Source organism: Rhinatrema bivittatum, chromosome 1 (assembly GCF_901001135.1).
Source record: "Rhinatrema bivittatum chromosome 1, aRhiBiv1.1, whole genome shotgun sequence".
In the NCBI taxonomy this organism is placed as follows: Eukaryota; Metazoa; Chordata; class Amphibia; order Gymnophiona; family Rhinatrematidae; genus Rhinatrema; species Rhinatrema bivittatum.
Window position 1 is genome coordinate 643,505,264 of NC_042615.1, and position 14,642 is coordinate 643,519,905.

The 14,642-nt window shown below is 40.3% G+C and overlaps 1 protein-coding gene across 1 annotated transcript in view; it reads right to left on the bottom strand.

The window, feature by feature from the left end:
• FAM174A (family with sequence similarity 174 member A) overlaps positions 1 to 14,642 on the bottom strand; it is a 97,086-nt gene that overhangs the window by 16,009 nt on the left and 66,435 nt on the right. The window contains exon 2 of the mRNA XM_029572705.1: positions 3,760 to 3,894. Within this exon, the coding sequence (XP_029428565.1) occupies positions 3,760 to 3,894 (135 nt within the window). The remainder of the gene's footprint in view (positions 1 to 3,759; positions 3,895 to 14,642) is intronic.

Genomic DNA, 14,642 nt, shown 5'->3' on the forward strand with positions numbered 1-14,642 from the left:
AACGCATATATTTCTTTTGGATTACCACACCCCAGATGCATGACTCTGCATTTCTTGGCATTGAATTCCAGCTGCCATATCTTCGACCAACTTCCTTAAATCCTGTCTCATTCTCTGTACGCCTTCTGGCATGTCCACACTGTTGCAGATCTTAGTATCATCCACAAATTGACAAACTTTACCTTCTATCCCTTCCGCAATGTCGCTCACGAAGATGTTGAACAGAACCAGTCTCAACACGGATCCCTGTGGCACTCCACTTAAGACCATTCTCGCTTCAGAGTAGGTTCCATTTACCATCACCTGTTGTCTTCTATCCATCAACCAGTTTCTAATCCAGACCAACACCTTGGAGCTCCAAGCTTCTCATTTTGTTGATGAGTCTTCTGTGTGGGTCCATATCAAAAGCTTTACTAAAATCCAAATAAATTACATCGAGCTCTTTTCCCTCATCCAGTTTTCTAGTCACCCCATCAAAGAATTTAATTAGATTTGTCTGACAGGACCTTACCCTGCTGAATCCATGCTGCTTCTGATTGAGCAACCCACTGGACTGTAGACAGTTCACTATCCTTTCCTTCAGCAGAGTCTCCATTAATTTTCCCCACCACCGAGGTGATGCTAACTGGCCTGTAGTTTCCAGCCTGTTCTCTGCTCCCACTCTTGTGAAGCGGGACCACTACCGCTCTTCTCCAGTCACTAGGCACTACACCCTTTTCCAAAGATCTATGAACAGGTCACACAGTGGACCCGCCAGCACATCTCTGCGTTCCCTCCGTATTCTGGGATGAACCTCATAAGACTGATCCGCGACCTCTCCTTTTGCCCTCCCTTCCCCCCCACCCCTGTAGGTATTCTCCTCTTCCTCCCATCCATCTTTTACTTCCCCCTGCTAATTTTCTTCACTGCCTTGTTTTAACTCCCTTGTTAAAACTAACATGTACATATGTATATAATTCCTGTATATAAGTCCTGTATTATCTCCTACCCCTGTTAACACTCCCCCTGTTAATGTTATTATTGTAAAGCCTGTTGCTAAGTTATGTTACATTGTGAACAGAGGTGATGTTTTGCAAACGTGCCTCGGTATATAAGAAACCTTAAATAATAATAATAATAATAATAAATAAGGCCCCATGGCTTTGTCCACTTTCAGTTTTCTTAGCTCTTCCCATACATTATCTTCCGTAAATGGAGTTTCGTCTATTCCACCCCCTTCTACAGTCTTGATAACAAGTGACGGTCCTTCTCCAGGGTCTTCTTTTGTGAACACTAATCTGAAGTATTTGTTTAATATTTCTGCTAATTCATCATCTCTCTCCACCCATTGATCCTTATCCCCTTTCAATTTCACTATACTACTATGTACCTTTCTCCTTTCTCTGATATATCTGAAAAATGTTTTGTCACCTCGCTTTATCTCCTTGGCAATCCTTTTCTCTGCCTGACTTTTTGCTTTTTTGATTACTTTTTTCATCTCCCTCAGTTATGCTAGATAATCCTCCCTGTGTTCCACTTTTTGGGATTTTTTATATTTCTTAAAAGCTGCTTTTTTTTTCTTTTATTACATCAGCCAACTCCTTTGTGAACCAGATTGGATTCTTATTTCTCTTACTTTTGTTTACTTTTCTAACATACAGATTTGTTGCTTTTGTAATTGCTCCTTTTAGTTTGGCCCACTGTTGGTTGACCTCTCCTATTTTCTCCCAGTCTTCAAGTTCTGCCTCCAGATATTTCACCAAAGTCTGTTTTTTTGAAGTTCAAAACTCGTGTCTTTGTGACACTTCTCTGGATCGTATTTGCAATATCAAACCATACTGTTTGATGATCACTGGTGCTGAGGTGGGCACCCACCCAGATATTGGAGACATTATCCCCGTTCGTGAGCACTAGGTCAAGTAAAACTCCCTCCCTCATGGGTTCCATTACCATTTGTTTGAACAGAGCATCCACTATCTCTCTACTCCTGTTAGATTCTGAAGGGATTCTCCAGTCCATGTCCTGCAGATTAAAGTCACTAACAATTAACACTTCCCCCTTCTTTCCCACCTTTATAATGTCTTTTGATCAGAACTCTGTCTAGTTCTTCCATCTGAGTTGGAGGCCTGTACACTACTCCAGTAAAAATGGATGTACAGTCATCTTTTTTTAGGATGGCCCATAATGCTTCTTCTCTACCCACTTTCCTTGCAGTTCAGTTGCTTGGATATTATTTTTGACATAAAGTGCTACTCCTCCCCCTTTTTTGTCCTTTCTGTCATTTCTTAACAAGTTATAGCCCAACATGGCCGTATCCCAGTCATGAGAATCCGAGAACCATGTCTCCGTGACAGCAACAATGTCCAAGTCTGCCTCCACCATTAAGGCCTGCAGGTCTGGGATTTTATTGCCCAAACTGCAAGCATTTGTAGTCATAGCTTTCCAATTTTTCTCACTTGCTATGTTGCACTTCCTAGGAACCTTTTCTGTTTTTTTGAGCTGATTGATTATGTTATTTTCACTTTGTGTATCCGTCACTGGTCTTATTCTGCCAGAACCTACTGTTATCCAATTGATTCTGGGTATCATAGCCTTGCCCCAAACATTTCTAATGAAACTATTTGGTGGACATTTTCAGTTTGCACTTCAGACAAAACATGAAGACACTGGTTCTTCAGCACTGTGAGGAAAACTGCCACCAAAAAATTAAATAAAGCAATTTTTTTTAAAAACTGAAGACTCCAGTTTAACTGGATGAAGTTCTTGATGTCACAGTCAATGAGATTTGAACCCACAATCCTGGGATATCAGGACCATGAACCTGCCACAGAGCTGGCTGGCTTTCTCTGAAGTTCTAGTATATTTGTCCGGTTTCCTGGAAGAGTCAGACATGCCCCTGCAGTTACCACATTGGACCAGCACTGGGTGTGCCTCTTATTCCCACATTATATAAGGGGAAGAACTATTTGTTTGTCTCCTAAGTATCCAAGCCTTGCGTTGTCTAAGTATTAAAGTCTTTTTCTAATTAAGTTTCCTGTTTCCAAGATTCCAGCAATTGCATTTGCGTTCCAAGATTTTTGCAATTGTTTTGACGATTCCTGCACACAAAGCTTGCTACTTCATAGTTCAGTGTCCAGCTCAGTGTTCCTGTGCTGTGTTTCTCTCCTGGTGATTCTCCAGCTCCTGATTCTGCTACCATGTCTCCACCCTGCCTCTCTAAGTAAGCATCTTCCCTCTGGGGCCCTGATTGCCAAGCCCAGATGCCCATGACACTTGGCAGCAACAGAGAGGAAAAACATGTACAGCAGAGCAGATGAGAAGAGAAAGAACACAAAGTGTTTAAAAAAATAAAATAAAGAACATTAAGGGGTTCAACAATCCTGAAATAAAAAAAAAAATAAAGATAATACGTAATATAAGAAAGGCTAGCATTTTTCTTTTTAGCGGTCAAGTTTCTAAGAGTAATAATACAAAATAAAATTCGAAAGCAGCCAAGTGTAAAAAGTTGTCACATTGCACACGTATGATTTGTTGACCTGTCTGATTGTATTAGGGCATATACCTTCACAGGCCTGTTATATACAACTTGGTAATTCACAGTTATGGGTAAATAATTTCTTTGAATTAGTATTTTAAATAAAGAGAATAACTAATTTTTTGTTCTATATTAAAATGTTACAAAACCACACAATACTGAACCATTTACAAGAAGGAATGGGCAACATGTCCTAACAGAAAACACATTTCAATTTATAATGAACTTCAAATTCAAAGACTAACCTTCGAGGATGATTGGCATCAAACAGTGTTGTGTCATCATCGTCGTCATCTTGTTCTAATGGTGTTAATTCCATGTTTTCTATGTTAGTGTCCAGAACGCCATACCGCCTTGTTTTTTTGTTTCGTCTTCTTGTCCTGAAATGCAATATTTGAAAATACAAATTCAAACATATAAAATTTTATGATTTTAAAAAATTATGAGGCTAGTTTTATTTACTTCATAAATTAGCTATATTTTATCTGGTATTTAAGGTTTTTCACTATGTAAGCTAAGCATCATTTGCTACAGTGTGCGGTAATATTAAATGTCAATGAATTAGATAGGTTTCCTCTTGAAACATCAAAGTTGTTAAAAGAACATTAAAAGTTTTACATAGTACAAAAAAATGTTGTGAAGATGCAACTCAGAGTTCCACTTGTACATATAGTATGGCTTCTAGGTTATATCTGCTACATTTTCTTTCCCAAAATCTACTGTATTTCATAGATGTCATTAGATAAACATAAAAAATTAGCAACATTTTCATAAACATCATGGACTTTCTCCAACTAATAAAGGAAGAAGGCCATTATTTTGGAATGTGTAATTTAAAATTAAGAAAATAATTTTTCATATATTTTTCTGACATCTTACAATATGTAAGATGACTTGAAGGATAGATTTTATCTATCTTATCAAAAAATCTAGAAATGTCTTCCACTTAGAAACTGTCTATATAAACAAACATAGGCTCACAAAAAAAAAGTATTCATTGTACCATACATAGATAAATTTACAATTTGCTTAAAATAAGGTAAACAAGATCTAAACTTTGGGGTCCTTTTTCAGCCGCTGCCTGGACAGCAAAGTTAGCCAGATAAACTTATCCGGCCAACATTATCAGGATATTCAGCAGTATATCCACCTATTTTTAGTCATATGGAGCCATTCCAGGAGTAAGGACTTAACCCTTCCCTCACCAGAGGCAGGTCTCAATATAATCTAAAACTGGTTCTGGGCTTAGACTGTGTTTGCCACTGAGCCTTTGGCTGAAGCTTTTCCCTCTGTCACCCTGGGCAGGAAGAGGCTGCTATTGAAGAGTGGTAGGAACTCAATAAATCCAAAAAGAGCAGAAGGGGCATCTCTGAAAGAATGGACACTTGTAGGGAAACTATTGGTGTTGGGCAGAGCCAATTAGTTCTCCACTTCAACTGACAGTGACAGCAAGGTAGACTGATGTTTTTGAAATCAGAGCCACTGTCTCGAACTTTCACACTAAATAAATTGTCATCTGTACAGGCCATACCCACAAGTTGATTATGTATGTCCTTTTGGAGGACACTCACTCATAGCCACAAGAGAGCTTGGGCACCTACAGAAGTGACTACAGGCTTGGCTGCAGTATTAAAAGCTTCCTAAGTAGAATGGAAGAGGTGCTTCTCACATTTCTCCACTGCTCAGTGGAAGTCTACCTGCTCTGGCTCTATCAAATCTGTCAGAGACTTTAACTTTTGCATACATTTGTGAAGACAGATACTGCGCAATGAACAGCTAGTGCACCTCGATCTGAGCACTCAGCATGGACTCCTGGAGGAATGTTTTTCTCCAAACATGTCCAATACCATTGGGTCCTTTCCAGTAGGCGTGTTGGAGTGATCACAAATACACTTAAGCATGTTTCATTGCCAACTCCATCACTTATTGAGTAGTGGGGGAAGACGGATGACCCCAAAGTTTGGGGAAGCTTGGACCCTATATTTTAAAATCCAGTTTCCACGCCACCAGCAGGCATGAAATTGGCTTCTGCCATATCCTCTTTACAGACCCTGAAGGAGCTTGTGAACCAGAATTCATTCAGAATCCACTAGAAGTTGGAGAAATTGAAGATGCCCTAAGACATACTGTATTTTTCTTGGGTCCTCTTCTTTCCTGACACTAATGGACAGCATCTTTGCCAGTTTATCCAAGAACTTGGAGTAGCAGAGATCTTTGGGAGAAGTATACTATGGCAAACCAGGCAGGGGATCTGCAGGAATTCGCAAATAATCTTTCTTCTCCACTGACCATGAGAAGCACTAAGCCACAACCCTCAAGAGGCTGGAGGTGACCAAGAAGGAGACTTCCATTGTTCCGAGGGGGGAAATGTCTGCTAATAATTCAGAATGGATAGAGCTCACTTGATCCCTTTCTGACTAGTGAAAGGACTCTCCTGGATGAGAAGAATCCACTACCTCATGGTTAGAACTTACTCCTAATTCCTGAATCTCTTGAGGAGATGTGCACACTGGAATGGAACCTTTTGCAGCCTCCCCACCCCCACCAATGTGGAAACATTTTCCTCCATCTTCGATAGGAGAGACTAATTCCCCTCACTGATCTCCATGGTTTAAGGAGGCAAAGATATTCTTCACTAGTTCTGACAGCTGGGCTTCCACAGGTTGCGGGACTCTTGTGCCAGAACTGGAGGAGAGACATCCTGTTCAAAAACAGAGATCACTTCCTCATCACTAAGGACACTCTGTACAGCTGTGGAGTAATGCTACACCACAGCAGCTGTCTTTGTCATGGCAGTGGCCATCTTTGATGTGCTTGTGCTGACTGCATCAATATCTCCCATTGAGCAGGGTCCTGGTTTATGTATGGCACCAGCTGCACCTCCTACCACACCCTAGCTTCAGCAGCAGGACTTTGGGGCTAATGCATCAAAGCGCTCCACTCTGACGCAGCTGACAGAAAACTGGTATGCCATGCCAAGTGGATCAATTGTGCCTTACAGTGTGAGCTCTGTGTTGAGAATATAGATGATGCCCTAATCTGCCTCAGGTCCAGTTAAAGAACAGATTCCATGCCATGAAGGATGAAGGGACCTGCGCTGGTGAGGTTATCTCCCAAACTGGCGTTGAGGAGAGACCTGCTCAAATAGATCCCAGTGCTGATGACCTTTTTGGCTCTGAGGGGGAAGGCCCCAAAAAGGGTTGCTTGTATCACTTAGGTGCTCTTCTTGGAACCTTGACTGGTGCTATAGGCTTCTACGCCATGCTCAACTCCTGATGCAGGAAATGGCAACATGTGTGGGGATGGAGGCACCTTCCCATGCTTGTGGGATCAAGATTTGGGAGGATTCCCACCTCTGCTCCCTGCACTGATGGTCAGCCACCTCGCTCCTGGATGAGGAGCAGCTCTGCTGCACAGCCTTGCACCTAGGCTTGGAGCTCTTATTTGCCGGTCCTCTTCTTAAGGCCTCCATCTTCTAAGCACAGCTGTAGCATTTGGAGGAGACATGGTCCAGGCCCAGGCCCAGGTCCAGGTCCAGGCCCAGGCCCAGGTCCAGGCCCAGGCAATGATAGCAGATAGCATGGTATCCATGATGGACATCCAGTACCCACAGATACAGGTCTTGAATTTCTCCAAACTCATATCTGATTCTTCTTTTTTTTTTTTGGTGGTGGTGGGGGTGGGGGTAGAAATAAAAAGCTTTTTGAGAGGCTGCAGAGGCAGTGGCAAAAAAGAAAATAGAAGCAGCAATAAGGCACAAGGCCAAATGCTGAAAACAAATTTAAAAGAGCTACTGGGACCCACGTGGTAGCTCACACAAAGAAAGACTGAGGGACTCATGAGGTAGAATGCACTCAATACCTCCCTCACATATTCAGTAAAATTTTACACAGCACTATCAGATGACATCACCCACATGTAATGGGGTATTTCATGCCTGCTTATCAATGGAGAAGAATCTTTATCCTTTGAATTAAATACAATCAAGAGTAATGCTATTCATTGGACAGCATAAAACATTTTACACTGTGTAAATTTTCTAACAGCTTTTGGAAAGCTTGTGGACATATAAGAACTTGCATTTACTTGATTGCTGCGAAAACATGGAACATACTGACCAACCTACTGCCTTCTGGTCAATTTCCCCACTACCATAGTTTCCTTTTAACTTCTCTCACTGCTACCGCAGTCCTCTGTGTTGCTGGTTCCTGTCAGCCCAGACACTGCTGTTCATTCTGGGCTGTCACTGTTCCATGTCTGGTTGCTGCTGCTACTCCTTACCAAATATTTCTCTTATCCCTACTGATGTTTTTAACAAATGTAGTGGTCCTGCTGCTGCTGCCACCCCTTCCTCAGTCAGGAAAATGCTAGCTTAATTAAGAGAGCATGGAGCAGTGGTACGTTAAGAAGAGGTGGGGTGGAGACAAATTAGAAGAAGCTAGATGTTGCATGCAGGTGGTTGTCAGGAAGATAAAGATAAAGAGTTGGGGAAGGAAATGAAGACTTGATGGGAGACGCGAGGATAAATTATGGAAGAGCAGAAGACAAGGGAGAAAAAGTGGGAATAGGGAAAGAGATTGGGGGAACAGAAAATCCAACCTAGAGTGGAGAAGTAACCTAGTGGTTAGAGCAGAAGGCTGTGAACCAGGGAAACCAGCATTCAAATCCCACTGCCGCTCCTTGTGACCTCAGGCAAGTCACGTCACCCTCCATTGCCTCAGGTACAAACTTAGATTATGAGCCCTTTGGGGACAGGAAAATACCTACAGTACCTGAATGTAATCTGCTTCGAAGTGCCTAACAAGTTGAATATAAATCAAATAAATAAATAAAAGAGACCTGAAGGGAGGGGAGTTTAAGGAGAGATTGCGGGGAAGGTAAACAGGGTTAAAGAGATGGAGACTAAAGATGATGAGCATCAAAATTAAAAAAAATAAATAAATAGAGAGTAGAAGGAATTGAAGACGCTGAGAAGTGAAACAATATACCTCTGAAGTGTCTGAAAGATGGAATATAAGTTAAATACATTGTGATTAAGGATATGGTTACAGAAAAAATAGAGAAGAGAAAAAAAGATGACTAATAATTGAAAATAAGAGATAAAAGACCTAAAATGGAACATACGTTTGCTTAGCATAAACTGTGTTTCTCCATAAACAGCAGAATGAATTGGCCATGTCATGTGGGATACCATCATGTGACGGTACCGAACAGACCCTCTCTCTTAGCGCATAGAGCTTTTGAGGGAATTCCCACACAGGCTTGCTTCATTAGATCTTCAGTCAATTTTAGAGCCAAGTCTAGCTGGTAGTCAACTCTCCAGGGAGGTGGTGGGAGGGGATATTTAGCATGGCTAATTCATCCTGCTATCTATAGAAAACACTGATTACAGTAAGCAAACTTGTTCTCTCTGTCAAACAGGGCTGAATTAGCCATGACATGTGAGGGGTCCAAAATCGAGGGTGCATAACACTCCCAAAGTCAGTTTGGACTTAATGATATCCGACAAGCTTTGGGAGTATTTTATACACAATCAGCACCAAATAGAGATAAGCAATTTTATTTATATATTTAAAATTATTATTAAAGTTGTGTTTATGGATAAGGACTGATGCTCATAATATTGACCATTTGCAACAAACAGTTGTTTAGAGCTGTGAGCGATGTTAGCAGCCCTCATATGAAAGTCCCATATCAAAAGGTCAAGGGTTCTTTTATTAATTTGTGTCACCACTGTTTAAAATTTAAAAAATACATCATGGATTTATAGCACTTAATTGGGAAGAACTTTATTTTATATGTGTTCAATTTTTGAACAGTCATTTGAGTATTGTACCAAGTAAAACTGTTAAGCAGAAATGTGCGCATTAAGGGGTAGATTTTAAAAGGTGCGCGCGGGAGTAGATTTGTTCTCGCAACCCGGCGTGAACAAATCTACTCCCGATTTTATAACATGAGCGCGCTGCCATTCGCATGTTGGCGTGCGCAAGGCTGTACAAAATCGGCAGCCTGGGCTCGCCGAGCCGCGCATCCATCCTCCGTTCCATCTGCGGCCGCTTTGAAATCGGAGCGGCCTCGGAGGGAACTTTCCTTCTGGCCCCCCCACTTGACCTTTTGATATGAGACTTCCCCACCCTTCCCCTATCTAATCCACCCCCCAGCCCTAACTAATTCCCCCCCTACATTTATTTTACAAGTTACGCCTGCCCGAGGCAGGCATAACTTGCGTGCGCCGGCCAGCTGCCGGCGCACCATGTTCCAGTCCAGGGGCTAGTCCGGAGGCCGCAGCTACGCCCCCGTTACGCTCCTGGGCTGGAACCACGCCCATGGCCCCGCGCCGGAACGCCCCCGATGACGCGCCAGCCGCGACACGCCCCCGAGACAAGCCCCGGGACTTATGCGCGTCCCGGGGCTTGTGCGCGCCGCCGAACCTATGCAAGATAGGCTCGGTGCGCGCAGGGGGTGGAAGGGGCAGCTTTTCGGTGGTTACGCGCATAAACCTTTGAAAATCTGCCCCTAAGCATGAAGCTCTGGAACACCTTTTTACCAAAACTGTCTAGGAACCTAGGGTTTTTCTCTGGTAGAATGAGAGAATACTCTTGTCCTTTGAACTTTAGCACGGACTTCATTTTTTCTTTTATTTTGCTAGCTCAGAGGATGATAGTATAAAATTGGAAATTCTTTGAAAATCTTTCATTTTGATCACTAGAATTATATCATATGAAAAGAATACAGTTAGTTGGAAGTCCATTATTTAATCTATCAATCAAAAAAGGACCCCTTTTTACTGGTACAAATTTCTGACTTATTTAATAAAGTAACTATTTTAAGTGACAGCAACGATAGACAATTCAGTTACAATGTTATAACATTTTGAAGCAGCACAGAGGATAGGAACAGATCGGATATTGAAAACTGCATGTGAAATAGGCATGTTTGCCATCATATGTTTGGATTTTAAAGGATGAACCAGATATACTTCATTTGGATTTTTATATACTAGAATAAACTGCATATGATATATTTTAATAAAAATATTTTTTAAAAGTATAAAGTTTGTTCATTTATGGTAATGCTAGTACAGAAGTCATAATAATGCAAAATTTACCTATCAAAAACTAGGCATGGATGAACAAGAGATTCAATGAAAATCTCGTCTAAACCAAAGACAGCTTAGCTAAATTTGAACTGAAAAGAATGAGAGTATGAATTATGAAAAGCCCACTAGGGCAAGTAAATTTATATATATATATATCCCAAAACAGTGAGAAAGCAAGGAGTCATAGAAATGATAGCTTAATCACCTCAGAAGAAGGGAGGTGCAGAGGAAATACATTTTTACTGAGAAAGTGATAGAGAAGGAGTCATATCCTACAGGCAGTTGAACTATCACAAATAACAGCTGGGATATATCCTTTCCTAAAGTTGTACAGATGTAAGAGTTTTATTATTGTTAAAGTGTTCCAGTTACCCTTCTACCCATAAGTTTCAGAAGTTGTTTATCTAATTAATATTCAAGCCATCAGAAAAAAGATTCCAGTTGAGACTGATGATCTTAGTTGTGATAAGCTGGACTTATTTTGTATCACTGAATCTTGGTTACTTGATTCCGATTTAGGGCCTCATTTTCTAAACGGATCGCATGCGATAAGGGATGTTTCACACGCGAAATGTCCCTTATCGCGTGCGATACCAAAATGGGGGCGGAGTCGGCCCCGGAAGAGAAGGAGTCGGGGTATCACCGGGGGCAACTCCGCGAAGATGCCGCGGGTGATGAAAAGGTAAGGCCCTTCTCACGTCCGAGTTCACGCCCAATAGCTACACTTTCTATGGTGGCGCTATTGGGTGCGAAACTGGCAGCGATCGCACCGCGACGGTGCAATCACTGCCGGCTAGTGCAGGCCCGCCCCCCATCCCTCATTCCCTAAAGTATCGCAGCCTGCGATACTTTAGAAAATGAGGCCCTTAATCCTCCTGAACAACTAGAGGTAAGAAATTATCACTTTTTTCTCAGAATAGGAAAGATAGATGGGGTGGGGGACTTCTTGTTTTTGGCAAAAAAATCTTTGAATTTGAAATTATACCTCACTGAATCCAGCTGGAAGTACTTGTGTTAACTAACAGGGACTGGGGCATATGTTTGGTCTATGCACCTCCTACATTACTGAATTTTGTTTCCATCGATATGCACAGATTTTCTGATGACTGACTTGACTTGAAGGAGATACTTATTTTGGGAGATTTTAACCTTCATATTGAGGTTATTCCTCTTTCAGATAGTTTTGAGTCCATCCTATATGACATGATAGCATGGGATTGGTCCCAGATAACAAATGAACCCACAAGACTAGGATTTGTTTTTTGTCAAAAGACCACAACTGTATTTCATAATTTTTCTTTGCTTTGTATTTCTGTCCCCTGGTCAGACCATTTTTTGATTAAATATAATTCTCAGATCTTGATAGGAAGTGATGAATCAAGCTTTTCAAGCAGTCCCATATACGTAGACAAATGTAAGCATCATGATCTTGAGACCTTGACAGAAGCATGGTTTCTTCTGGTTCAAAATTTTCAACTGAATCTGCAAATGAGGTTGCCCAAAAGTTAATAAACTAGTAATATCAAAACATAGGGCCCCCTGGTTTGAAACAGAATTTATTACTTTAAAAAAACCAAAAATAAAACTCAGACATCTGGAGAGATGATAGCGGAAATCTCATTGTATTGTGGACCAGGAGTTGTTTATTTTCAAACTGAATGAGTTTAGGTCATTGGTTGATCATAACAAGCAAAATTATTTTCAAGACATAATTCAGTTGGCCTCAAACTCCTCACTAGAGCTCTTTTTTTTTTTTATAGTTAAATAATTGACGTTCTCAGGATCTAAACTCTCCTATTTTCTCTACTCATTGTGCTGATGATTTTCGTTCTTTTTTTTTTTTTTTTTTGCAATAAAATGGCAAAAATAGCAGAATCCTTCCCCACATCTAATTACAGTTTAGATGTTAATCCAGCTAATCATGTTGTGCTCTGGGATTCATTTATTGAAGTTTCCCCTTCTGAAACTGTTGAGACAATACAGAATTTGAAGGTTAATTATTGTCTAAGCAAATGATTGTTCAACTGCATCAATGATCTGTTTAAGGTCTGAACTTGCTAATTTTATTGCATTGTTTTCTCAATTTTCTTTGAACTCTGGACATATTCCAGTTTCCCTAAAATCTGCTTCAGTCAAACCTGTTCTAAAATAAATAAATAAAAATCTTGTCATGTCTGATTTAAATAACTTCAGGCTCATTTCTAATCTACCTTTTCTATCCAAAGTTTTAGAAAAGTGGTATTGAAACAATTACTATCTTTTAAGGAAGATTTTTCCATTCTGGATCTCCATCAGTACAGTTTTTGCTCTGGACATAGCACAGAGACACTCCTTTTAATTTTTGATGTGTTTCACAGAGGATTTGATGCCGGGACTGATGTCCACCTAGCGCTGTTTGATTTATCAGTGGCATTCAAAACTATTGATCATGACTTGCTGCTTTCACGATTGAAACAAATAAGGATAGGTGAAATCATTCACCCTCATATTTATAAGGTTGTCAAGGAGGCCTACTTTAAACTACACATGCTAAGACGATTGAAACTTTTTTAATATGCCCAATTTAGAGAATGTAATGCATGCACTTGTAATTATCCCCTTTGAATTACTGTTAAGACTGTATCTTGGCTTGCCACAAACTTCTATACGTGCCCTTCATTTTGTACAGAATTTTGCTGCTCGCATCATTACTGGTAGCTCTTTATGGGAACATATCACACCTAAACTTTTTTTTTTTTTACTTATAAACTGCCTCTCTGTAAAATGGCAAATCATGTTTAAAATTCTTTTACAAGTATTTAAGGGTATTAACAGGCTTATTTCTCCTACTTTTAATGCTATTTTAAAACTGTACCAACCAACACAATCCCTAAGGTTTGCTTCTCAGGGACTAATACTTGTTCCTTTATTTAAGCAAATTAGGCTGGATGAATCAAGGGAATGTTATATGTTCAAGTACCTCTAATCTGGAACATGCTGCCAAAAAAGAAAAGGAGCAAACATTACTGAAGTTTAGGAAGCTGATTAAGACATATTTGTTTCGAAAAGCTTTTACCTTAGCATTGCAATACTGACAGCTAAATAATAGAGGCAACCTCTTTTGTCCAATTTGCAATGTTTTATATACTGTAATTTTATCTATCTTTGTTTTGTTTATTTTAGTAATTTGCGGATTTTATGTAGGGTATGGATTAATTTTATATTGATATTATGGGGTTTTTTTTTTAATGGTTTTACTACCTTTATGTTACTAGTGATAATTGAGTGTAACATGTAAACCGCTTGAAAATGTTAACAAGCAGTATATAAGTTAGTGAAATAAAATAAACTGGGCAGACAAAGTGAGCTAAATAGTTCTCATCTTTCGTCTATGTTTTAAAACAATCATTTCCACAAAACACTTCATACATAAAATAATTTCATATTAAATTACAAACACTGTTGATTATAACAAGTCTAAAAGATGAACTCCTACCAGGTGTTGAATGCGAGTGGCATTTTTTGTCCAAGAAGTGATGCATCCAACATACACATCACCTGTTCCATAAAGCATGCACTAAATCACTTTCTTGTTCACTAACAGGTTCTAACAAATATAACAATGGACCAGCGTATATTAAAACTCATTAGTATGCCCAAAACCAAACTGACACAAATGAATGGCGACCTCCAAGATCCCCTCAATAAAAACATTAAGAACTGTTAGATTCAACATTATTAGTTCTCTATTCCTGTAAAACAGACAGGCCGATGCAGTATCAGTGCGCATTAATCGGGTGTTCATGATTCTTTAACGCGCGCCGATCCACCTCTCCCTGGCGCTCGATTTAATAAGGAGGTGCTAGGGGAAATTGTGTGCCCCTAGCGCCTCCATGGCAGCAGGCGCCCAGGAGAAGTGGTTTTCAGCAGGTTAGGAAAATGGACCCTCAATTTTATGAGAGTCATTTTCCTAACCTGTGCACAACCAAGGGATAGGAAAATGGATGCTTATTAATTGGGTGACCCTTTTCCTAACCTGACCACTGGCAC